Source organism: Canis lupus, chromosome 21 (assembly GCF_011100685.1).
Source record: "Canis lupus familiaris isolate Mischka breed German Shepherd chromosome 21, alternate assembly UU_Cfam_GSD_1.0, whole genome shotgun sequence".
Lineage (NCBI taxonomy): Eukaryota > Metazoa > Chordata > Mammalia > Carnivora > Canidae > Canis > Canis lupus.
The window spans coordinates 40,046,376-40,073,991 of NC_049242.1; the positions used below are offsets into that span (position 1 = coordinate 40,046,376).

At 36.3% G+C, this 27,616-nt stretch overlaps 1 protein-coding gene and 1 long non-coding RNA gene across 6 annotated transcripts in view; one reads left to right on the forward strand and one right to left on the reverse strand.

Annotated features, from left to right (window-relative positions):
• LOC119877365 overlaps positions 1–14,773 on the reverse strand; it is a 34,527-nt gene extending 19,754 nt beyond the window's left edge. For 3 of the 5 annotated variants that reach the window (XR_005375789.1, XR_005375787.1, XR_005375788.1), the window contains exons 1-2: positions 14,013–14,763; positions 12,299–12,434 (exon numbers count right to left, since the gene is read on the reverse strand). This is a non-coding gene — a long non-coding RNA (uncharacterized LOC119877365). Of the gene's footprint in view, positions 1–9,160; positions 9,377–12,298; positions 12,435–14,012 lie in introns of those variants that run through there. The other 2 variants (XR_005375790.1, XR_005375786.1) reach the window with 2 other exon arrangements.
• Positions 14,345–27,275, forward strand: C21H11orf58 (chromosome 21 C11orf58 homolog). The gene is made up of 5 exons (XM_038569153.1): positions 14,345–14,572; positions 19,783–19,866; positions 23,371–23,431; positions 25,421–25,530; positions 26,239–27,275. Exons 1-5 carry the CDS (start codon positions 14,510–14,512, stop codon positions 26,467–26,469), a joined length of 549 nt encoding a protein of 182 aa, XP_038425081.1. The 5' UTR covers positions 14,345–14,509; the 3' UTR covers positions 26,470–27,275.
• Positions 27,276–27,616: the final 341 nt, after the last annotated feature.

Consider the following 27,616-nt stretch of genomic DNA (forward strand, 5'->3'; position numbering starts at 1 on the left):
ATATACATTTGTACACATACCTTGGAAAAGCTTTTCATATTATTTTCTACTCCTAAGCATATACCTAACAGTAATGTATGCACATTTTTTTCAAAAGACACACACAAAATCTTAAAGCAGCATTATTCATAGTAGCCCCAAACTGGAAACCCACAGGCTCAACAACAGGTGAATTCATACAGTGAAATACTATACAGAAATAAAATGAACCAAGCTCTTACATAATGACAGTGACGATTCTCACAATAACATTGTGTAAAAAAAAAAAAAAAACTAGATGTAAAAGAATACATACTGTCTGGTTCTATTTAAATAAAGCTCATGTTAAAAACAAGACAACAAACCCAAATGGAGTCTCTGATGCTAACCCCCCACATCACTAAACCAAGACTTAATTACAGGGTTTTATAAAGATTTTATTGGGGCGCGTGGGTGGCCCAATCAGTTGAGCAACTGACCCCTGGTTTCAGCTCAGGTCACGATCTCCTGGATTATGGGATTGTCAGGCTCAGTGGGGAGTCTGCTTGATATTCTCTTGTCTGCCCATCCCCACCCCACTCCTTTCTCTCTTTAAAATGAATAAATATTTTTGATAAATTTTTGTTTTTTTTATTTTTTTTATTATTATTTTTTTAATTTATGATAGTCACACAGAGAGAGAGAAAGAGAGAGGCAGAGACACAGGCAGAGGGAGAAGCAGGCTCCATGCACCGGGAGCCCGACGTGGGCCAAAGGCAGGCGCCAAACCACTGCGCCACCCAGGGATCCCTTTTGATAAATTTTTTACAAAAGATTTTATTTATTTGAGAGACAGAGTACTGTGGGGGGAGCGGCAGAAGAACAAGCAGACTCCCTGTTAAGTGGGGAGCCTGACGCAGGGCTTGATCCCAGGACCCGGAGATCATGACCTGAGCTGAAGTCAGATGCTTAACCAACTGAGCCACCTAGGTGCCCTGAGTTAATTATAGTTTTGACTTCTCTCAGAAATGGAATCTTACACCAGCTAATCAAGAATCAACTGGTCAGCACTAGTGAGGTAATGTTAGACCTCTGCCATAGCCTAAAAGAAAGTGACCCTGCCACAAGCAATCCAGCTTTTGCTGATAAAATATCCTTGTTCCTGTTCCCTTCAGCCTATAGTATAGAAGTCTTTCATTTTTTACAGCTTCTTGAAGCTCCATTGTATCCACTAGATTGGATGTTGCCTGATTCAAATCGACTTTTACTCAAAGTCTTACAATTTTTAATGCCTTAATTTATATTTTAACAAAATAGGGAAAATCAATGCATGTTCTTAGAAATTAAGATAGTGGGGCAGCCCAGGTAGCTCAGCGGTTTAGCGCTGCCTTCGGCCCAGGGCCTGATCCTGGAGACCCGGGATGGAGTCCTATGTCGGGCTCCCTGCATGGAGCCTGCTTCTCCCTCTGCCTGTGTCTCTGCCTCTCTCTCTCTGTGCGTCTCTCATGAATAAATAAATAAAATCTTAAAAAAAAAAAATTAAGATAGCTATGTTTGGGGAAAAAGAGAATGTAGTCACTGGGGGGGAAAGAATATATTAAGGGAACTAAATATATTTCATTTCTTTACCTGGGCAGTGGTTATATAGATATACTCATTTTGTGACAATGAACTATACAATTATGCTTTGTGGACTTTTCTAGATGCCCATTATATTTCAATTAAAAAGTCGATGAAGGGGGTTAATCGGTACAAACTTCCAGTTATAAATAAGTCACAGGGCTGAAATGTACCTAATAGGGAATATAGTCAATAATATTGTAATAACTGTGGTGAGCATTTTATAATATATAGGGAATTGTTGAATCACTATATTGTACACCTAAAACTAAAATGAAAAAAAAATGTCAAATGTAGAAGCAGCAGATGCTATAATATTAAAAAACAAAGAAATTAAGCTCAAGAAAAAATTCTGTGGTCAAAAAAGAATTCTGTAGTATCCTTTGTTTTACATTAGTAATTAAATAAAGACATCATTTGGAATTTTAAAATATTTGTTGAGATTACTTTTTAAAGAAAATTTTATCTTTAACATTACGTTCACGTTTTTTAAATTCACAGAATTACAGAGCTTTAGAGATGGAAGAAACAGAATAAACTATTTTGGCTCTGAGAGAGGTTGAGTGACTATGCCATGACTAAATTAATAGAAGTGATGGGACTAAATTTCAGAACTTCTGTATTACATTGCAGGACTTTTAAATTTTTTCAGTAGGGTTAGACTCCAGTAGAGAGATTTGGAATCCCTCTACAATCTCTATGGTCTATAATGCTAAAAGGACAAAATCTACAAGTCACTGAATGTCAGTTACTTATTTTTCCATTTCATTTATAATAATAAATAAATCATAAAACGAGAGTAAAGTCATAGCTAGCGTTTTGGTGAAGAATTTTATAAGAATTGGCAATCCATGTCCTTTTAACATTTTTTAAAAACTTACTATTTATGAAGACAGATATAAAACATTTGTGTTCAACCAAATACTGTATTAAAAACAGAATAGTCTTGGTGTATATTGCTTCTCTTTTCTTTTTTCTAACATGTTTGTAAATAAGTGTAAGAGCAACAAAATCAAGAGGTGTTGATCCCTGCGGGAAGTGCACCTACATTTGAGTTGCTAGCAATTCAGTTGCTAGCAATTCACAAGATTGAAGAATGTAACAACTTATTCTGTTTCCTCAGACTTTCAAACATGGCAATTCTTCTCTTTAATTTTAAGAAGCTATATTCTTCTGGTGCAGAAATTTAAAATAGACTATGCAGCAATATCCTTTTTATCTGGTCTTTTCCTGTTTAATTTCTTTTTTAAAAACTATTTTGTTTTGGAGGAGGGGAGGAAAGAGAGATCTAAGAAAAGCTTTCATAACAAGTTCAAAAGTATAAAGCCATTTCAAGCTCCAGACATTTGTAGCCTTTATTTCTTCAGTCCTTGAAAAGGCTTTTTAAATGTTAACAGCTAGGATAGGACTGCTTTCCTATACCGATATCCCAGGCTTCCTTTCCTTTGTAGTCTTGGATTCTTCCCCCCACCCTTAATTCCCCAATAACCTACATGCCAGCTTCTTCTTCTTTTTTAAAGTAGGCTCCACCCTGGATGTGGAGCCCAACACAGGGCTTGAACTCACAACCCTGAGATCAAGACCTGAGCTGAGATTGAGTCAGATGCCTAATCCACTGAACCACCCAGGTGCCCCTATCAGCTTCTTTTTTAAAAACAAAACAAAACCAAACAAGAGATTTCACCATGAAGTGTATATAGGCAGACTTCCAAGATTCCAGAGTGGCTACCTTTTATAAAGTATTCACATTTTTGCTTTAATTTCTTCTACACTTGGTAATTTTGTATATCTATTTAACATGTTGTCATGTTAAAAATAATGACATGTCACCTACTAAGTAATTGCAGTTGATAGCTAACAAGAACCCCCTCTCCTTAGAAATGCTGAAATACAATCTATAAAAACGAAATGTCAAAAAGGTGCTCACTTATATACTTTTAAGTTAAAACTAAAAAGGCGTAAATCAATATATACTATTAGCCTATTTTAGAAAAAAAATTACATACATACCAAAAATAAGTCTGAAACACTGTATTCCAAGGTCTTAACGGTGATTATTTCTGGATGGTGGGACCATAAAATGCTTTTATTTATAATTTTTCTTCTTGCTTATGAATATATTTTATTATTTTTGTATTATTTTAAAGATTTTATTTATTCATGAGAGACACAAAGAGAGAGGCAGAGACATAGGCAGAGGGAGAAGCAGGCACCCTGCAGGGAGCCCAATGTGGGACTCAGTCCTGGGACCCCAGGATCACACCCTGAGCAGAAGGCAGACAATCAACCACTGAGCCACCCAGGCGTCCCCTTATGAATATATTTTAATTCACCTTATATGTACATTCATTGTTTGTGAAAATATTATTCTTAGTCTAAAAAAATAAGTGCTGTTTTATTACTTTTCAGTATATATATGGGTACTTCTTAAAAATTTGTATGTATTTATATTTAACTCTATCTGCGTTATATAAGTAGATAAAAATTCTAAAGTATAATTTCCAAAATGATAAAATCATGATTCTTATGTAAATATAAAAAGAACATGAATCAAAATGTTAAGTGTCAGATTTGATTTCCTTATTAATTAATGAGGAAATCAGAAAGAAGTGAAAATCAATTCATAATAGAATTTGACTTATAAAGATTTATATTTTCTCCTGGACAAAATCCATTTGTATTGCTGAGAATAGGAATCATTTGCAGTTTTATAGGTTAAAAAATGTTTGCAATGTTCTCAGTTATTTACAATTTAACTTTTATCCCTACAGAGTTGTAAAATAGCCTTGTCAATCAAAGATGATCCAAACTGTACACTCATTTAGAACCAGATAAACCTTTCAGAGTCCCTAGACATTCAGCATTCCCTTGAAGGAAACCCATTAATCACTTTCATCCATGCCCAAGTCTGGCAAATTTTCCAGATATATTTTATGAATTAGTAAACTGAATTAAAACTGTTACAATTAAAATGTAAATTCTTTGAAGGCAGAAAAATAGTGTCTCTTTCCTACTTATGCCCTAGAAACGTTTAGTAAAGTGTTCTAAACTTAATATATATATAATCAAGGTATATCACAAAGTATTTGAGGTAGTACAAACTTTAGAAACTTCAAACTAGGGGCACCTGGGTGACTCAGCAGGTTAAGCATCTGCCTTAGCTCGGTCATAATCCCAGGGTCCTGGGATGGAGTCCCGCATTGAGCTCCCTGATCAGCAGGAAGCTTGCCTTCTCTCCGGCTCCCCCTGCTTATGCGCTCACTCTCTTTCTCTTTGTGTGTGTCAAATGAATAAATAAAATCTCTTATTCTTATTTGTTTTAAAGATTTTATTTATTTATTCATGAGAGACAAAGACAGAGAGGCAAGAAATAAGCAGAGGGAGAAGGAGGCTCCCTGCAGGGAGCCTGATGTGGGACTTGATCCTGGGAACCCAGGATCATGACCTGAGCCAAAGACAAGTGCTCAACCACTGAGCCACCCAGGTGCCCCTGAATAAATAAAATCTTTAAAACAAAACAGAACAAAAACTTCAGACCAGCTTAAATGATTGCACATTAGTAAATTATAAAAAAATCATGAAATACTACTACAAAATAGGAAAACCTGTGCAAGAAATTATGAGTAATTTATAGGAATATAAATTAAAGAATATAAAATCAGAATTGCAACCATAAATGTCCATTTAAAAAAAAAGCTGTCAAAAGAAAGCATGATCAACTCTGAGCTTTTCTATCAGTAACTTCCGAAGTTGAGAAAATCTCAAGGGAAAAAATATCTTAAAACAGAAAATTCCATCTACTAAACTAAATTTCCCTCTCAGAGAACTAAGAAATGATTGTCATCATCTGAATTTTATAATTGAACTAAATCCAAATCATAGAAGCATAGTTTGATGAAGAAACTGAGGTCCAAAGAACTTCAGTGACTCTCCATCTTCACACAATTACTTATTCAACAACACTTGTTAACATAAAAATTATAGTTCACAGTAGTCCTTATGTTATATAAAACTGAATCATAAACACAAAAGTACTTTGAGAATTACTGGACACAGTAATGAATGACTGAATTAGTAGACACAAGCACATTGAGGAAGTCCTTGATTTTTTTTAGATTGCTTCTCCCTTTGCCTATGTCTCTGCCTCCCTCTCCTTTCTCTCATGAATAAATAAAATCTTAAAAAAAAAAGAAAAGAAAAGAACTCTTTCTTGGAACTAAGCATCTCCAATTTGCAAGAAATGTATTATTGTCAAGTTTTCACTAAATAAAGATTAAAGATTATACCATGTGAGTTAACTTTATGTGTAGCACCAACACATAGTGATTAAGAGCACAAATACTACAGCCAGACCTAATTCCAGATATGTGATCTTTCTGGACTTATATAAAGCCTTTAGTATATATAGCCATTAGTATCCTTGATAGTTTACACACTTCATCTTCTGTCACAAAACCACTCAAAAGATTTGGTTTCAAAACTGAAACCACTAGGATGGTAATAACCAAAAAGATAGGTAACAACTGTTGGCCAGAGTATGGAGAAATCGGCCCCTTCATACATTGCTAGTGAGAATGTAAAATGATACAGCCACTTTGGAGAACAGTCTGATGGTTCCTCAAAAAGTTAACCATAGAGTAATCATATGACCCAGCATATACCCATGAGAACTTAAAACATGTTCACACAAAAACCTATACACAAATGTTCATAGCAGCATTATTCATAATAGACAAAATGTGGAAACAACCCAAATATCCAAGAAGTGATGAATGCATAAACAAAATGTGGTATATCCATATAATAGAATCTTATTCAGCCATAAAAAGGAATAAAGTACTGATATGTGCTACAACATGGACGAACCCTGAAAATAGTATAGGTGAAAGAAATCAGTCACAAAAGATCACGTGTTGTATATCATTTACATGAAATGGCTAGAATAAGCAAATCTATATGGACAGAAAGTAGATTAGTGGTTGTCTAGGGCTGGGGTCAATGGGAGGAAAATAGAGTGCTTATGGATACAGTGTTCCTTTTTGGGGTGATAAAAATGCTATAAAATTGATGGTAGTAATGACTGCACAACTCTGAGACTATATTTAAAAAAAACATTTGGGGCACCTGGCTGGCTCAGTCGGTAGAACATGTGAGTCTTCATCTCAGGGTAGTGATTTTAAGCCCCACATTGGACATGGAGCCTACTTAAAAATAACAACACATATTTATTTGTGTATTTTAAGTAGGTGAACTATGTAGTACATGAATTATATCTCAATAAAGCTGTTATTTTAAAAGGCTGAAGGCATATGCCCAAACATTATTGTTGTTTTGTTTTTAAGATTTTATTTATTTATTCATGAGAGACACAGAGAGAGAGAGGCAAAGACATGGGCAGAGGGAGAAGCAGGCTCCATGCAGGAAGCCCAATGTGGGACTTGTTCCCAGACTCTGGGATCATGCCCTAAGCCTAAGGCAGACGCTCAACAGCTGAACCACCTAGGCGTCCCCCAAACATTATTGTTGGAAAATATATGTGATATAAAAACTGATGCAATAACCATAATCTGCACCTAAACCATAAATGATACTATCCCGGAATTGAGGGAAGAATAGAACAAAAGGAGAGGAGTGAAATTCCTCCCACAGGTAGGGAGTCATGAGACATTGAGATATTGTTTTACTCTTGGTTAGGGTAAAAACTAAAACATGGCCATTAATAACATTAAAACAAAACAAAATATATATCCTCCAAATCACTAGAAAAAATAAATTAGAAGGAATTACACTTACAAGTTAACAGTGCTCACCTCAGTACTAGGACAGTATGATTTTTATTATTTCTTCTTTATACTTGCTTTTCCACATTTTTACAATGGGTTTATTTTATCTTTGTATGAGTCTGCTTACCTGTGACTCTGGATTTTTTCAAACCCAATTTAATTTACTTATGCATTCATTTATGGTTAACTTCTTAATAGGCTAGTAAGTCCGACAACTTAAAATTCAAAAGATAAAGTATGGTGAAAAGACTCCCTCTCACCGTTGTACCTCAGGTCCCCAGCCACCACCACTCCAAGCATGGAATCTATAAATATTATCAGTTTCTTGGGTATATTTGTGGAAATATTTTATGCATATATATTGACTCTTATCCATCTTTTTAATACAAATACAGTGTAATAGTACACTGTTCTGCACTTCGCTTTTTTTATTCAACAATATGTCTCTCATAAGTACTTTAAAAATTTCCTTTTTTTTTTTTTTTTTGCTGTTTTATTTTACTTTATTTTTTTTCATCATGATAAGTATACTCCTTAATCCCCATCACCTATTTCACCCATCCTCACCACCAACAACTTCTCCTTTGGTAACTATCAGTTTGTTCTCCATAGTTAGATTCTGTTTCTCAACAAATGTGGGTAAGAATGTGGACAAAGGGGAACCCTCTTCATTGCTGGTGGGAATGCAAGCTGGTGCAGCCACTCTGGAAAACAGTGTGGAAGCTCCTGAAGTAGTTAAAAATAGAGCTACCCTACAATCCAACAATTGCACTACTGCCTCAAAGATATAATAGATGTAATGAAACAATGGGACACCTGCACCCCAACGTTCACAGCAACAATGTCCACAACACCCAACTATGGAAGGAGCCTTGGTGTCCATCAACAGATGAATGGATAAAGAAGATGTTATATATATACATATATATATACATATATATATACACATACAGGGATCCCTGGGTGGTGCAGCGGTTTAGCGCCTGCCTTTGGCCCAGGGCGCGATCCTGGAGACCCGGGATCGAATCCCACATTGGGCTCCCGGTGCATGGAGCCTGCTTCTCCCTCTGCCTATGTCTCTGCCTCTCTCTCTCTCTGTGTGTGTGACTATCATAAATAAATTTTAAAAAATTTTAAAAAATATACATGCAATGGAATATTACTCAGCCATCACAAAGGATGAATACTTACCATTTACATCAATGTGGATGGAACTGGAGGGTATAATGCTGAGTGAAGTAAGTTCAGAGAAAAACAATTATCAAATGGTTTCACTCCTATGTGGAATATAAAAAATAGTAAAAGGGACCATAAGGGAAGGGGGAGAACTGAGTGAAGAAAAATTAGAGAGGAAGACAAACCATGAGAAACTCCTAACTCTGGAAAACAAATAAAGGGTTGGAGGAGGGGAGATGAGTCAGGAGACAGGGTAACTGGGTGACAGGCATTAAGTATGGCATGTGATATGATGAGCACTGTGTGTTATACTATATGTTGGCAAACTGAATTTAAACTTTTTTTTTTAAAGATTTTATTTATCTATTCATGAGAGACACAGAGAGAAAGAGAGGCAGAGACACAGGCAGAGGGAGAATCAGGCTCCATGCAGGGAGCCTGACATGGGACTCGATCCCGGGTCTCCAGGATCACACCCTGGGCTGCAGGCAGCGCTAAACCGCTATGCCACCAGGGTTGCCCTTGAACTTAAATTTTAAAAAGAGTCTGTTTTTTGGATTATCTTTTTTTCTTTGCTCCTTTATTTTGTTTCTTAAAATCCATATATGAGTGACATCAAATAGTACTTGTCTTTCTCTGGCTAATTTATTTTGCTTAGCATTATACTCTCTAGATGTATTCATCTTGTCGCAAAGGGCTATTATATATAAATATAAATATAAATACAAATACACACACACATCCCATATCTTCTTTATTCATTCATCCATCCATCAATGGACATTCATCCATCAATGGACACTTGGGTTGCTTCCATAGTTTGGCTGTTGTAAGTAATCCTGCAATAAACATAAGATTCGTGAATACCTTTGAATTATTGTTGTTGTATTTTTGGGATTCAGTTGTGCAATTACTGGATAATAGGGTAGTTCTATTTTTAATTTTTGAGAGTTTCCTGTCCTTTAAATGGCTACATGGTGATCTATTTACCATAATTTATTTAGCCAGTCTCATATTGACAGATCATTTTTATATTTGGCAAAAACAACAAAGTAATTTTGGAGAATTAACTAAAATGTTCTCAAATTTCTCCCCTGCCCCCAAAAAAGGTATCACCGTTGATTTAAAGTCAGAAATTCCCTTTGACAACTACTGGAATATGGCTGCTTTTTGCATCTAAAGTCAGAAATTCCCTTTGACAACTATTGGAATATGGCTGCTTTTTGCAAATTAGAGAAACATATCAACAACTTTACTGAAGCAATTTTAGAAGCAAATACATTTTCCTTTTCCTTTTTATTCTCCATTCTTTAAATTTTCTAAGTATGTGTAATCAAGTCAATATTTACATCACAGTAAATATTTACAGTAACAACATGGCAAATGTGCACATCCCATGGCCAGAATGGGAATTCATCCCATCATCATCAACCATCATCAATCACAAATATTTTTTATACCCTGCCTTCAGGATTGTATGTTAGGCCCTTCAGTTCTCTTAATATGATGCCTTTATTTTTTTTTTTTTAAGATTTTATTCATTCATGAGAGACACACAGAGAGAGGCAGGCTCCCCATGGGGAGCCTGATGCAGGACTCGATCCTAGGATCCCAGATCACGACCTGAGCCAAAGGCAGAAGCTCAACCACTGAGCCACCAAAGCATCCCTATATGATGCCTTTAAAATCAGGTTTAAGATAAGTTTCACTCCCAATTAAACAACACATTCTTCAAATAATTTTCCTTTGGCTTCAATGATATGCAACTCACCTTGTTCTTCATCAATCTTTTGATCTCAGGCTCTGCCTACCTTTAACTGTTTTCTTTTTATTCCTTTTCCAAGGACCTCTCTTCTATGTGATCACTGAGTAAGTTCAGTCACTACCATCATCTCTAGATTGGAGATTTCCAAATTTATGGCCTTTCCTAACTTTGAAGTCCTTATTTCTAATTGCCTACTAGACAGGTCTATTTGGTGACCCACTAATACCTTAAATATAATATGTCTAAAATAAAAAAATTCATTATCTTACCATGTAAACTTGCTCCTCTCTGACCATATCCATTCATATAATACAATGAAAATTTACTGAGTCACGGTTTATATACAAGTTATGATGCTAATCTTAGATTCTACTCAAAAGATGCTTTGACAGTCTAGAATACCCAGTAAGACTTGTATTTTTGTTCATACTTCTATTATAGCACATATATTTTTATTTAACTAGCAATGACAGACTAACCAAGATAAACAAAAGGTAGCACGGAAAATAAGAACAGAGAATCAAAATATAGACCCTTAATTATAGGCTAATTATATCAACTTAATTCTGTACAAAATGGGAGCTCTGGGCAGTTTTTGAGCAGGAGTCTCTATTCCATTTTCAGATGATGAGTCTGGCTATGATACATAAAATGGATTTAAGTGGAAAACTATTAGGCATGGGAAAAGGTTACTATAAATCTATGAAAGGATTTGAACGTGAACACACATAGTTTCAAACTGATGGCTTTGATCAGCCTATAGAGTTCTGTCTCAGAATATCCTTCTGTGCTTGTCGGGTTTCAGTTTCACAGGACACTAACCATTCCTGAATACATGAACTGCTTTCACAGCATTTCATCTGTAACTTTCTTGTGCCACTTAGTCATCCCTCCCCCACCAAGCTATAAATTCCTCAAGGTAAGAGATTATACATACTTATTTTTAGTTTTCTTCAAATTTAGCACACTGACGCATACTAAGCTGCCAATATAAGTGTTGAGTTATACTGGCACAGTGGAAAGTGCACAGGTTTTGGTGTTAGACACATTTAAGGACCAAATCCCAGATTAGCCATTCACTCATTAGCTATATGATCATGAGCAAGCATTTAACTTTTCTTAAAACTTCATCATGTATAAAATAAAAATCCTTGCAAATTGTTGTGAAGCACCTAGCAACACACATGATGCATAGTGGATATTCAATAAATAGTAGTTAGAACTTTGGCTCCAGGAATTTTTTTTCAGCCTCAGATAAAGCAGTAGCAAGTTTTTTGTACAGAGCATATTTATCAGAGCTTTTATGTCTTCTTTAGGTTTGTTAACTACATTGTTATGATTCTCTTGGCTGAAGGGAAACAAACATTTATGAATGCCTATTACATGCTAAAGTACTGGGTACATAAAAAATGAAGAAGGCATGGTCAGGAAAGTATTTCCAAGTCCTATGAGGAACAGAGCCTCCTCTCATTGTCTTTACTATCTAATAAAGAAGAATATTGCTTAAAAAATAATAATAAATAAATAAAAAATAAAAAGAACATTGCTAAGTTTCTAGGATGTATAGGAGGTACCACTCTGTTACATTATATAATTTCATACTTCATTAATTGAAGTACTAAAAAAAGTTACTACTCTGTGGCACCTATTGTGCTGGAAGATACAGAAACAAAAAATTCAGATGAACAGTTGTTGGAGTGCCTTGGTGGCTCAGTTGGTTAAGCAGTTAAGTGTCTCTTGATTTCAGCTCAGGTCATGATCTCAGGGTTGTGAGATCAAGCCCCCACATGGGGCTGCACACTGGGCATGGAGCCTGCTTCAGATTCTCCCACTGCCACACACACACACACACACACACACACACACACACACACCCCACCCCTAAATGGAACAGGTGTACAGAGTATCTTCTTGTTTTTACAGAACAAGGAGGAAGGGTATTACTGAGTTTCTGTGCCATTTATGAATTTCTATTGCACTATAATTTCACCCTTACCTATACAGCCTTCTGTAACGAAACTGAGTAAAATTTCTTAGAATGATCCAGTCTTTTTTATTTCCTATGTTACTTTTTGGCTTGTGATCTTGATTTACGATAACTTGAAGATTTAATCATCCAGGTGCCAACAATTCTGGTAAAGAAATAAAAGGTTGCTAGCTCATTAAACTCATCTGAACATTAGTTAATTTAAGTTAGTACTATTTAGTAACTACTAACCTTATTGATAGTCCTTTTTTATTCCTGAATTCTTTCAGCAATTCAAAATTATCTATTCAGTCACCTCATTTATTTCTTAATAAAGCCAAGTTCTAAATTGTATGTTTTTATAGTCTGTCAAACCCTTTGGATGTGAACCATAGTCAATCCTAGAAGATTCTGTAACGTAACTGTAACTTCATTGTAATTACATCTACAGAATCTTTGTAGAATCAATACACAAAACATTTTAATTCATAGTAATCAGCAAGTAACCATTCCCCCAAAATACTTCTCCTCATGGATTTCTTCTTCTCCTTGATTTTATTCTTACCACAGAACTAATTGATTAAGGTGCCCTTGTTTGGTCATAAAATACAACTCTGAGATTTTTTTTTTCATATGATCGTAATCAGCATTGTTATTCCTTTGCTTCCAAACTTAAGGAGAATTTGAATATATGACCGTATACATTAAATAAAGACCAGTCTTCCACTAGTCAGTTCTGTAAATGGTACCAAGATCATCTGAAATCTAGCGCAGTAAAAGTATCTCTACACAGGCAGTCAAAACTACAGAAATTGCTACATTCAGAAGCTGATAGTGAAACAGCTTCACAGGCAGGCTGCTCTCCTCACCAAAATGTACACTAAATCTATCCTGTCATACCATTTTCTGATTTTTGCGCAAAAATTTATTTTTTTTTTATTTTTTTGTGTGATCAAAGTCAGTCAGAAACTTCAGAATACATAAGGACAAGAATCCTGACAGAATGTTAGGGCTGAAGGAACACAGGTTCAGGACTGGTTTAAAAAATCACCGATCTTGATGTTGCATGAATGAATCTCTAACATCGGAGTACAACCTTTAGACACAGCACTTTCTGAGTAGAGTAGCGGCTGCCGGGGGGGTGGAGTGAAGAGAATGGGGAAGGACTCCTCGATGGGTAACTGACCTTCCTTTGAGGTGACGAAAAGGTCTTGGAAATAGAGGTGATGGTTGCACAGCATTGTCAATGTACCGGATGCCACTTAATCATACACCGTAATACCGTTAATTTTACTTTATGTGGATTTCACCTCAATTCAACAAAAACTTTTGAGGAAAATTAAAAGATACAGAGCCTTCTGGCTGAAACGGACTCCTCTTGGTGGAGGCCCCGAAAGTACCATTGCCCATATACCAGCAGGGAGGTCGGTTAGGGTCACTCCCACTTCACAAAAAGCTGTGTCAACAATTTACAGATTTCCCTCAGGTGGACCCTGGTTTTAATAACAGCCAATTAACCGGAACCATATTGAACTCATTTCGGTGAGAACGAGAAAGCGGCAAAATATTCATTAATCTTCTAGAAAGCCGCATTGCCGGTCATCTAAAAACCCCTGAAGAATAATAGAGAACAGGAGGGTGGGAAACAGTAGAAGCCATATTTTTTTTTTTTAAGGTTTTTGTCGCGGGGGGGGGGGGGGGGTGAAACGGTACCAGGGAGGATTCAATAATCTTCAACCATTACATTTAAAACTAGGTGCTTAACTACGACAGACGCCTCTATCAGTCGCGCAGCATCTCACAGCGAAATGCCCGTTTCTGTGGCGACGAAGCCTCTAAGCCGCTTTCTGTGGCGACGAAGCTCTACACGAACGCTCACCGCCATAACCATCCGCGGGAAAGCTCCCTCCACCGGCCGAAGAAGGCGGAGCTTTAGAGGGCACTCCCGCCACGCAGCGCGATCTGCGCCGCTGAGCCTCCTGGGAATTGTAGTTTCCGTTCCCCGGCTCATCCCTCTTGTGCAGATCGGTATGAGGTGAGCCCGAAAACTACAACTACACGAATGCTCCGTGGGTGGCGAGTAGCCGCGGCGGTGACGACTGTGGCGGAGAAGGCCTGGAGGGGCTCTGCGTTCTGGAGTGGCGCTGCTCGGGCCGGGGGCAGGTTGCAGGCTGCTGGCGCCGCTGCTGAAGAGAGAACGGCGAGGGGGTTCGGCGTTTCCCGCCGGGGGTCCCAGCAACGATGAGCGCTGCCAGGGAGTCCCATCCGCACGGGGTGAAGCGTTCGGCCTCCCCAGACGACGATGTAAATAACAATGGCGGAGTGGATAAGGGTTGAGGCCTACTAAAGGCTGGGGTAGGCCGGGAAGGGTGGTTTAGGAAGGAGGAAGCGTCTGGGGTGGCCCTAAGGCGGAGGGCCGAGGGGTAGGAACCTGGGAAACGTCTCCTTTCCTTGATTAGGGTTGGAAGGTTTGAAGAGGTCGAGGTCCATATCCTAAGAGCTAGAGACCTGCGTAGGAAGGGGAGGCGGGAGGGGGGGTTGTCGAGGAAGGACGTCCTGAGGGGGTCTGGCACCGTATGATGAAGCTTCTTTGTCGGGCTCTTCTGCTTGGGATAGGGATGGCGGGATCCTTCGCGTTCGAGGTTTAAAATGCGTCCGTGACAATGTCAAGATGTTGGTACACGTCTGGACAGATTTTTCCGGCCGGAATCGTTTTTTGCAGTGTCCTGTTAAAAGAGTAAGCCGATGATGGTATTGGACCGAAAAAAATTGCCCCAGGGGGAGTAATTTCGTACTGACGCAGGGTGGTGAGGTAGGTCTAGGATGTTGAGACCTTAGAAGCCCATTTTGATTTCAGCTCCCTTCCTCTTTTTTTCCTCCCCACCCTAAGCTTGTCTGCTTCAATAGCAAACCACTCATTCCTTAGAGTAGCCCATTAAATATTTACTGCCATGCCAGGTGTTGGGAATCCAAAAATGAACCAAGCACGGTGCTTATTAGCCTAGGTCTGTTCTGTGTGTTTGTCCTAGCTCTTAGCGCAGTGTCATGGAGACCTGCAGTAAACGGAAAACTAGGTCCTTCATACAATGGGTAAACGCCATGGGGAACGTTGATGGAGAAATTTGGGGGACGAGGAGGTGGGGGCATGGAGAGGTCATCTTTTAAGGATGATAAAAGAACGGCATCTCGTTTTCAGTTGCTGTTTAAAGCACTATTAATTGCTGGAGACGTAGAGTCATTTTTATAGTGCGGTTCAGTGCCTTTCGTAATAACCTTACTCTGTGAACCGTTAAAAGCTCACTAAAGACTACTAGTGCCTGAGTTGTAGCAAAATGAGGTGATAAGATCCACCCTTCTTTGGACGGGTGGTGGGTTTAGGACCACAATGCCAAGGCTCTTAAGTTGAACCTAACTCTGCAGAAAGACTAGTAACCAGTAAGGATCTGGGGATGCATAATTACACAGTGAGATGTATCCGTGCCCTGTGTTCCTCCCTGCTACCGGCTTTTAGGTCTTTTCTTGTTAATATGGTAATCCAGTACTTGCCAGGCGTTTATCTAAGGCATTTGAGTAACCTGGGTGCCATTTTAAAAGCTATTACATTGTTTTCCTCCTAGTAGTTAACTGTGACTCGATTTGTAGAACGTCAGGCACCTGTTTTGCTGGACTCAAAGAAATATCCTTTAGCCTCGCAGAAAACTCTTGATGTTAGGTAATTCAACAGAAAGTTAAAGGGATTAAGTCATTAACTCTACAGCTTCTGTTGGGATCAGTTTAAGATGACCTTTAAGACCTTTTCCAGTCTTATAAGCATTCTCTTTTGAAAGGTTATAGTTGCAAATCAAGATTAGGTCCTGCAACTTTAATACACTCTAAAAATGACTATGTTGCTAATTTAAAGTGCAAATAGAATAACTTGTCTTTTGATGGTGTTTTTTTAAGTCCCTTTCTTTCATGTGAATATTACTTTTACTGGTAATTGGGAGTTATCTTTACTTGTTTTAAAGACATGTTTAAATACTATATGCAAAACTTAAAAATATATTTTTGAAATATACATCTAAATTTTAGAAGATCAGCTAATTATAATTGAAGTTGTAGTTGGTCATCAATTTCTAATGAACATTGACTGCAGGTAAAAGATAATCATTTTTTTTTTTGCCTACTGACTTCACATATCAAATGGAGATAACAAAACATTTTGAAAGATATTAAAAGTAGATATTAACACGGAGTCTAAGAGAATGCGGACAATATTAGAAGTAAATTCTAAGAGTTACTAAGTATGTATTGGGGGGTAGGTAGATTGACTACAATTCTATAGTAAAAGGTATTAGTGATAACTTATAAATTGCCTCATTGGTTTGTTTGAAGTGAAGAAATGAAAGCTCTTTTTCAGAGTGTAGGAGAGAGGTTAATTTTAGTAACCGTAGAGACCCTCTATCATGCACCCATGTGCTTTTGAGAATGCAGCACTTGGACAGGGTGCTTGCTCTTATTCACTAAGGTCTTTGACAGGAAGAACCAGAAGGACTTGATTGGGGGGAAAAATTAGGATTAGATATGTTAAGTGATAGGATTATTTATGTAAAGACATTGAAGATACTTGCTCTTGTAATAGAAATAGTTTGGAAAAGCTTTGGCTTTTAGACATTTTTTTTTAACTTGATTCCATAAGTTTTATAACTGTAGTTCATAAACTACTTTCACATATTCTCTCATTTGGTCATGTATAGTATGATGTGGAAAGAGCAGAGAACTTATTAAGGCAAGAAGGTCAGAGTAACTCAAACTTTTAAGTCACTTTGTCTCTTTATTCTTATTTATTGGACTCTTGAGAACATAAATGAACAGTCATTTGTAAGTTGTAAAACACTATGCAATTCTTAGGTGTTATTCTTAAGACAGTCTTTTAAAGAAGCTATTCTAGGTAGATAAAGAATGAAAACGAAGTTAAATGCCAGGTCCAGGCTCACGGAGCGCAAGTGATTCAGTGAGAATCAGAACTTAAGTTTCACTAGTACTTTTTTTTTTTTATTTCTTAACTATGTTCAGCCAGAAATAGTTAAGAACTAACTGGCTTATAAAAAGATACGAGTTTTCAGGTGGAAAGTAGTAGATTTGGAAATTAGGTAGACAAAATCATGAAAGCATATAAGCTCCCCACCAAAAGGAATTTAGTTCAACCACAAGTGCGTGTCTGTGTTGTACAAATATTTTTTTAACTTTTATTTAAATTCAATTGATAAGATATAGTGTATTATTAGTTTCAGAGGTAGAGTTCAGTGATTCATCAGTTGTGTATAACACCAGTGCTCATTACATCAAGTGTCCTCCTTAATGCCTATCACCCAATTACCCCATCCCCTCAGTCCCCTCCCCTACAGCAACCCTCCATTTGTTTCCTATAGTTAAGAGTCTCATGGTTTGTCTGTCTCTCTGATTTTATCTTATTTTTCCCTGTTTTCCCCTATGATCCTCTGTTTTGTTTCTTAAATTCCACATATAAGTGAAATCATATGATAATTATCTTTCTCTGACTTATTTCACTTAGCATAATGCCCTCTAGTTCCATCCATGTCATTGCCATTGGCAAGATTTCATTTTTTTGATGGCTAATATTCCATGTACAAATACTTTAACACTCATATCCCAAGAGAAATGGTCACCACTGTTTCTTTTATATTTTCTAAGTCTTCTACAAATAAATTCTGGAAGAAGAAAGATAGTGAAAAACAATTTTAATGAAAATTTTAATATGCATATAACCCTAGCAAACCCAAATTTTTATTATACATTTTCCTGATTTTCATGACCTTTACCCAGAATGGTTAGCATCCTCTGAATACAGCTAACTGCTTGTCAGTTGTGTGTAAAACTGGAACATATAATTTCAGATTTCAAATAATTTCTAATATTTTAGCTTTATCATTATTTGTAATTCTAGCATTTGCATCATCAAAATATAATACTTGAAGAATTTAAACCTTTGTGCTCATAATTTTCTGTTGAAAAGAGGGTCATCATCTTTACTCCATAACTGCAAAACGTTTTCATTTTTAGATATAAACTCAATTAGAATGATCAATCCAATGAATGTTTTCTTTCTATATTCCTCCCAGTCACCTTTGTATATACATCTTTCTTTAGCACTTATCCAGCTTCAGATCCTATCAAGTAAATTTTGGTGTAAAGATACCATAAAAGATGAAGCAGTCACACTTTTATTTATTTATTTATTTTTAAGAAAAACAGGATAGTCCGAGCTCTTAAGGTGCAGTTGAGATCAAGTCCTCCCTGTTAAAGACTCTAGACAAGAGTACCATATTTTTTTTCTTATCTTTTTCTTCTTTGTCTCTTGTTGATTCCTGAGTTGGAGAAAAATCATGTAGTGTTTCATCATCCAAAAATTCACAATCTGATTTTTGCATATACAGTTAATTTTGCCATTACCATTAGTTTAGGGTACACTACCTATCATTATGCATTCACCTGATTTATCTAATAATTGTGAAATGACTTCTGTCAGTTTCCAGTTTTTACCCAGTCGCCATTATGGGTAGAGATGAAAAATTCTGGACTCTCAACTGTGTCCATGAAAACTGGAAGCATACAGTGGAGGAGTGATAATCTTCTTGAAGGACGATGCACTACCTTGGACAAGTAGGATGAGAAAACTCTTCCACCATTTTTCTGTTTCCTTATTTTAGTCATTTTTAGCATAGTTGGCAATAACTAATGAATCAATGAGATAATTCCTATGTCTGTTTCAAGATGTAAGGAAAAATATCACTAGGACTCCATAATATTTCTAAGATTTGTAAAAGGGCTCAACTGACCATGTAATAATTACAAGGTAGAAGGAGTTTTACTCTTTTTGGAAATAGTTTTCTGTTTGTTCTTTGGAAGACCTTTAAGAAAGAATAAAAATCTTAACATATTAATCTTTACAAATAACTAGAACTGCATAAAAAAGAAATTGAAAACCTAAAATTTGGTCCTATTAGACTGTTGTTCCATGGTCCTTTAGAATATCACTAAAGCCAGACTAACTTTAAATAACCATGGTGGCAGCCTCTGGGTTATAAATCCTAGGTACTCTAGGGCCTTTCAAGGCTCTAGAATAGGTCTCAAAATGTGGTCCCCACATCAACAATATCGTCCTACCTTAGGAATTTGTTAGAAATGAAATCCTTGAGCCCCATCCAAGACTTACTGGATCTGAAACTCTTGTGGTGTAGCCTTGAAGTTTGGGTTTTAACACACCCTCCAGGTGATTCTGTTAAGTGCAAACTTGAGAATTAGAACTCTGGCTGCAAAAGAACTAAAGGATTTGGCCTTGAAGTAACAGAAAAGGAGTATATATTGAGTATGATGCATATACTTAACTACCTCAACAAAATCAGTGTGCACTATTTATAGTTAAAAATGATGGTGGGGGAGGGGGACCTTGGGAGTTAGACTTGAAATCTTTCAATATTACTATGCAAAAAACTAATTGGCTAATTTTGCAGCTTGGATCTAGCAATTGGGAAGCAGCAGACTTAGGTAATGAAGAAAGAAAACAGAAGTTCTTGAGACTTATGGGTGCAGGAAAGGTAAGCATCAAATAGTATGTACGTTAATCTTTCCTGTGAAAATAAAATCCTTATTTTGTTTGTTGAGTGAGCCAGACTGAATGAATATACTTTGATCCCATCTTCCTGCTCCGCTTGGGAAATACAGGTGACCTAACCAAGCACTCTTAAAATGTATAGTACTTCTTTTTTTTCTCTTTTTTTTCTCTTTTTTTTCTCTTTTTTTTTTTTTTTTTTTTTTTTTGAGATTTTATGTATTCATGAGAGAACTAAGAGAGGCAGAGACCTAGGCAAAGGGAGAAGCCGGCTTCCTGCAGGGACCCTGATGTGGGGCTCTATGTGACCTGAGGCAAAGGCAGATGCTCAACCACTAAGCCACCCAGGTGCCCCAAAGTATACTATTTCTGAACCACTTCTAGGATTCTCAGGGCTACTGGGGCAGTAAGATTTAGAGACTGAATAGAAAATAATCTTGGTTTGAGGGGACTCCTTAGGAAGAAAAGTTTATGATTGCTATTTGTTTAGCCTAATGATTTAGTAGAAGTCATTTCTGGAAAGACCAGTTGGTAGGCCTTTCATATTTTATAGCTCCCTCTAGCCCTTGAAGTAGAAGACAAGCCTTTATCAAAAACTTAATTTTAGGGGCAGCCCGGGTGGCTCAGCGGTTTAGTGTCGCCTTCAGCCCAAGCGCTAAAGGAGATCCTGGAGACCCAGAATCGAGTCCCACATCGGGCTCTCTGCATGGAGCCTGCTTCTCCCTCTGCCTGTGTCTCTGCCTCTCTGTCTCTGTCTCTGTGTGTCTCATGAATAAATAAATCTTTTTTACAAAAACTTAATTTTTAAGATGTTCAGTATATTTTGAAATCCCTTTCAGTTTGATTAATGTATTAGGATATACAAAATACAGATGCCAGGAAAACATCACCTATTGGGGAAAAACCCTTCTTGTTCCTAGCAATAATTTTTACATGCAAATACAGTTATCTCTAGATACTTACTTTACTAAAATAAGAAAACTTTTTTTTTCTCTTTTAAGCTCCTCACAATTAAATTCAGCCCTTTGTTATTCATATGGGAGTCATTCATGGATTTTACCAACAATTATTGAGTGTTTAAAACGAGCCAGGTACCATGCTAGGTTCTAGGGGTCACATAAATCATTATACATGTTTGGAGCCATCGTGTAGTAGGGAAACCAGATAATTTAGAATTATAATTGCTATGAAAGAACTGTGCACCTACTGCTGTGGAATCAACAGACAGGGGTAGCTAATTCTGTGTTAGTGGTACAAGAAAGCGTCCCAGAAATAGAATTGGTGAAACAAAGAATTAGCCAGACTAGAACAATGGGGTTTAGGATTGGGAAAGATCATATAACTACAGTAAGACCTGTACAAGAATGCATTTTTATAATATCTTGTTAATCCAGATTTCCCAATAATTTTGTGATCTATCATAGAAAGTCTGAAGTTTGTCTTGATTCATGCAAATAAAATATTTACTAAGACTATATGAAGTAAGTAATAATTTAGGAGACATGCTCAACCTAGTAGAATGAATACTCTTTGAGTACTTAGGAAAAATACTCTAAACAAATAAAGTGTATGAAATTTAGTTACCAGTAGTCAAATGTATCTCATTAAAACTGTGGGGAAGAAAGAACAGATTAAACTTTTTATTTTATTTTATTTTATTTTATTTATTTTAAAGAATTATTTATTTATTTATGATAGAGAGACAGGCAGAGACACAGGAGGAGGGAGAAGCAGGCTCCATGCTGGGAACCCGACGCGGGACTCGATCCTGGGACTCCAGGATCGCGCCCTGGACCAAAGGCAGGCACCAAACCGCTGAGCCACCCAGGGATCCCTATTTATTTATTTATTTTTTGAAGATTTTACTTATTTATTTATGAGCGACAGAAAGAGAGAGGGGCAGAGACACAGGCAGAGGGAAAAGCAGGCTCCATGCAGAGAGCCCAACGTGGGACTGGATCCTGGGTCTCCAGGATCACGCCCTGGGCTGCAGGCGGTGCCAAACTGTTGCACCACTGGGGCTGCCCCAGATTAAACAATTTAAAATAAAATTGACTACCTATATATTAGCTGTTTACATACATTAAATTCTTTCTTAGCAAGGCCAGCATTGTAGCTTTGATCTTATATGTAGGCTGTTTAGATTTATTCTGTTTTGTGGCTGTGAAGTATATTCCTAGCCCTAGCCAACTACTGTGAATATTTTATTGGTTACAGGGAGAACCAGCTAAGAGAAAGTGAATAGACCAGTGCATTACTATCATCATCCTCAGATAACTTAGTGCATTATACATTTTCAGATTTTAATAGTAGAATATATTCTGCAGTCTAAAGTGGCATATTGAGTCCTTGATTTGCTGATAATGGCATGTGAGGCAGTTAAGTATTAATGCTTGAAGCCTTTCAGTAGTATATTTGGGTGTGGAAAATGTGTCTGTCATCCTTTCATAATAGGAAGATTTGTTATGTACCACATCTTCACAGGTGATTAGTTAAGATTACTTTGCAAAGTCACATTTAATCTCACCTTCACTATTTTAGTGAAGAATTTCTTTACCTTATAAAACTAAGTATGAACCATAAAGAGTGGATTACAACTGATAATTGAGAGTAATTATGTACCTTGATCAATTAGTGACATTGAATCAGGATTTATTTGTATATTTTAGAAGAATTAGATTGTTTTAAATTCTGTTCTTTTTGACAGTTTAAGATGGGTATTGTAGTCAGATAACAGCTGGCTATTTGTTTAAAGATCTAAAAAAAATAATAAAAAAAAATAAAGATCTATCACTTTGTTCATTATAAGCCTATTAATTTCTTCATTTTTATCTACCTAAATAATTTTCATTTGCTTTCTTTGTATGAAATGTGCCTGAGGCATCAGAAAGAGGAGGTGGGAAAACTAAAGCAACTCATTTGCCTTTTAGAAAAGAAAATGTTTGTATCAACTCAATTTTTTATTTATCTATCCCACTTAAGATTCTAGCCTGATGTCTACATACTCTCCACTCCTGTTTTCTGCTCTATTTATATATTTGTTTTGGGGATCCCTGGGTGGCGCAGCGGTTTGGCGCCAGCCTTTGGCCCAGGGCGTGATCCTGGAGACCCGGGATCGAATCCCACATCGGGCTCCTGGTGCATGGAGCCTGCTTCTCCCTCGGCCTGTGTCTCTGCCTCTCTCTCTCTCTCTCTCTCTCTCTCTCTCTCGACTGTCATAAATAAATAAAAATTTTTAAAAAAGGTATGTATTTGTTTTAATGGTACTTAGAACTTTCTAACACAGTATAATTTACTTACTGATTTCAGTTCCCCTCCTTATCTCTACCTTTGCTAGAATGTAAGTTCCATAAAGACAACGATGTCAATTTAATTGTTTTTCTTCACTGTATCCAAAAGCCTGGAATAATATTGGGCACATTAGGAGACACTCTGTAATTATTTTAAATTAGTGATCTCAAATTCTAATACATTTTCTGCTTTCTTCTAGAAAGAACATACTGGCCGTCTTGTTATAGGAGACCACAAATCAACATCTCACTTCCGAACAGGTAAGAAAGTAAAACATAATTTAAGAGGTGGTGTTAGATTTGGAATATGAAATATTTATATATATTTTGGGATGTTATCTGTATATATATTTTTAAGATTATTTATTCATGAGAGACACAGAGGCAGAGGGAGAAGCAGGCTCCATGCAGGGAGCCCAGTGTGGGACTTGATCCCAGGACTCCAGGATCACATCATGAGCCAAAGGCAAATGCTCAACTGCTGAGCCACCCGGGTGTCCCTCTCTGTATAGTTGCTAATGATGAAAATCCTAGAACTAGAAATGTATATGTAAACATGTATATGTAACAATTAGCATGTACTGTAATTTTTAAAGATTATGGAGTATATATATCAAAGATATTCTAACTAAGAAACTGTCCTTTTTCTGTCTTCAGAACATATATTTAATTGTAGTGAGCTTTATGCCTTATCTTGCCAACTGTTATGTAATATGTATTTATGTACTTTTTACATTATAGATTAACATACAGTGTTATTCTTGACATTGGTTTTGAATTTATTCACTAAGGTTTTTTTTTTTAAATCCTTAATAAAGAATACAAACTTATTACAAAGCCTGAAGAAATTAACGTAATCTTAAAGGAAAAATTTTTAAAATAAAAACTAAAAATGAAAGAGATTAGATTTGAATTCAGGCTACTGAAAAATGAAATTTTCTTCTATATAAAATTGATTCTAATCTTGGACTTAATAAAAACAGGACATAATGACCTGGATCGTATTGAACAAATCTTTTAATTAAATTATTTAAATTAACTTTATACTAACCTAGAATATGTAGCACATTTTAGAAATTAATAGGTCTTTTATTTTTCAAGACAATTATTTCAAATTTATTTGCATTGTTAGAAAAGGCAGAAGGGGGATGCCTGGGTGGCTCAGTGGTTGAGCATCTGCCTTTAGCTCAGGGTGTGATCCCCGGGGTCCTGGGATCCAGTCCTGCATCAGGCTCCCTGCATGGAGCCTGTTTCTCCCTCTGTCTATGTCTCTGCCTCTCTGTCGGTCTCATGAATAAATAAATAAAATCTTTAAAAAAGAAAAAGAAAAGGCAAAAGGAATCCCTGAGCTTTGCAGAATGGAAAAATATTTAACTGCATTTATTCTTTTAAACTGTGGACTTTATGAATAAAAATAATGCAAGCATTATTTTGTGATTAAAATGAAATTTCTTTTATATTTACAAAATAAAATGGCATATTCAGCTTTTTAAAGTTTTATGTAGAGAGTGTGAGAGCACTTGCAAGCAGGGAGAGGGAGAGAGAGAATTTCAATAGACTCCCCACTAAGAGGGGAACCCAATGTGGGGCTCCATCTTGGGATCATGGTCATGACCTGAGCCGAAATCAAGAGTTGGATGCTCACTGGATTGAGCCACCCAGACAACCCCTCAGAAAGCTTTGATGGTATTAGTAATGTTCTAGTTCTAAATAAGTTATGTTGTTTCAGTAAATTGATAGTAAGAAAGGTATGAATTAGAGCCATTATTTATTTGACCATTTTCTGAACAGAATTGCCTGCCTTTTCATTATATATCTTGCTCAGAAACAGAAACTTTTGTTTGTTGCTGGTTTTTTTGAATGTAGGAGAAAACTCACTTTCAGGTTAACAGTTATTCATTAGACTATAAATAAGCAGTATTTAAAGCCCAAAGTTCTTAGTGATTAATATTTATAATATCTGAACTATAGGCAGTTCTGAGACTTATGTCTAGTTTAACTTATCACATAGAAAAATATAGGTTCTTCATCTTTTATAAATACTTTTGTAGTTCAGAGGGTTGGCTACTAAGAAGTAATCATAAATACCTCCTTAAATTATATCTATTAGGTAACCCATCCACAAAATTCATTGTAAAGTTAGAGAAATCAGCCCTAAATATAATAGCATTTGTAATATGGGTTTTTTTGTGTAATCAAATGTTTTTATTAATTTGACTGAAACATAACCAAAGTACACTGGACATGCAGGGGAAGAAGACAAGAAAATTAATGAAGAACTGGAGTCTCAATATCAGCAAAGTATGGACAGTAAATTATCAGGAAGATATCGACGACATTGTGGACTTGGCTTCAGTGAGGTAGTAATTAACATTTTCACTAAAGGGGAAGATAATTTCTAAACTGATATCCTTTATTTCTGTTAGATTACTCTAGCAATCAAGAATCCTATGTAGAAAGCTTTCTTTTTAGTTCTTTAACTTTCTGTGTGCCCAAATAGGTCTTTGTAGAGAATGAGATATTTTTGAGTTTTACAAATGTTTTCTGATAAAAGCTTAACATAAATTCTGCTTAGATGATCATGATGGCACATCTTTAATAGCATAAAAACAGGAAATATTTCATGTAAGTACTAATTTAGGATCTTTCTCAGTTTTCTCAGTGCTCTCTCTTCATACTATACGTGCTGGTTAATTACAAAGTAGTATAATATGTAAAACATTGATAACTTTTCCACATTTCCAAGGGTCAGTGATTAATTTGCCTTATTTACTTTTAAAAAAATACTATTTCTTTCAGGAAGATGTAGTTTTCGAACTGGGGGGAAGGGACTCGGGTGAGTGGTCTTCAGAGCTGTTTCTTGAAATTCTACTTAAATATTAATGGGTAAAATACACAGAGATTCCTGAGTCCTCAGGTCTTCCCTTGGCCGACTCTGATCATAATCGTCTCAAAACTTTGAATGGCTAGGGAGTGAGCGTTGAGACGGTGACAAAAATTAGTGTCTTTCCCAGTTTTTTTACTGGGGTACTTGTATTTAAGAAGAGCCTGTTGGTTGATGTTCGTAGGTAGAAGATCATGATGGAGAAGGTGATGTGGCTGGAGATGATGATGATGATGATGATTCACCTGATCCTGAAAGTCCAGATGACTCTGAAAGTGATTCAGAGTCAGAGAAAGAAGAGTCTGCTGAAGAACTCCAAGCTACTGAGCACCCTGATGAAGTGGAGGATCCCAAAAACAAAAAAGATGCAAAAAGCAACTATAAAATGATGTTTGTTAAATCCAGTGGTTCATAACTCCCAAACACTTAGTCTTTGTATTAAAAGTAAGCCTTATTGTTATAATGCACAGTGGAGGACTGCTTATAGAGCACAGACCTTTGTATTATAATTTTTAAAAAGGCCCTTTTAAATAATTACAAAGAGTGTTTGCTTTCAGATGCCATGGATTACACTTTTATGGGCATGACTATAACCATTTTTGTAAAGAGTAAGAGTTGTATAAAATAAGAAATAAATACAATACTCAATTTCCTTTCATATTAGCATCATCAAATTCTAATCTCACCTTTTTACCCTTCAGATAGTTATGGAGGAGACTCTTTTGTGGTAGCTGTTTCATCTTTTTTGTTCCTTCATATTTTTCTCTTATAAGTTTATCTGATATTGTGATGTGTTCATGAAATATATTCAGTTATTATACTTTGCTGTAGTAGAACTATTCATCATGGATATTTCTGCTGCCAATAACTAAATTGTTTGCAAAAAATTAGGTACTTAGTTTATTCTTACTGATCAGCTCTACTCTTTTGGACCAAAGCAACATGAGAGCAAATACTTTCACACCTGTTAGGATGGAGTTGCAACTGTCATACATTTGGAATGTTATGATCCCAAGCAGTCTTTATATAATTTGAATTACATTGTATGTTAGGTTTTTGATAAAATTTGGCCAATTTTTACAGAAGAAATTATTTCTCTGATCATTTGGTCCTATCTATTTAGGAATATGTAAAACTGGATTTTTTTTTTTTTTAAGGTAATATGTGACCAAAGTTAATTTTCTTCCTAAGGCCTAAATAAAGAAAAAGCAGTTTCCCATATTTGGTCTGTGATACCTTTATCCTCATTATCTAAGATGAGGAATAGGCTTATTGAAGAAGCTGAAACAAATTTTCTTCCTTTTATCCCAATGCTGTTTGTTATCTTGATTATCAAATTACTAGAAAGTAGTATTGCTTTCTGATTTTATTGCTGCTTCTGTGGGAGTGAGGTTAGAATCCTTTGGTGTTAAGTGGTTGACTTGTACAGCAGATTAACAAACTGCATTATGGGCTAGTGGCTAATCCATGATCCTTAAATATTTGGGTCCAAAATGTTTCTAAGTAACATATTCAAAGGTGTGAGTCAAACATGTTTGCTGAATTTTTATATATCTAGAAAC

Bases quoted from the DNA above. Each gene is read 5' to 3' on its own strand.
- C21H11orf58 (XM_038569153.1), top strand. From the start codon at position 14,510: ATGAGCGCTGCCAGGGAGTCCCATCCGCACGGGGTGAAGCGTTCGGCC. The intron at 23,432-25,420 runs GTAAGAAAGTAA...CTGGACATGCAG, and splicing joins AACATCTCACTTCCGAACAG to GGGAAGAAGACAAGAAAATT. The intron at 25,531-26,238 runs GTAGTAATTAAC...TGATGTTCGTAG, and splicing joins GTGGACTTGGCTTCAGTGAG to GTAGAAGATCATGATGGAGA.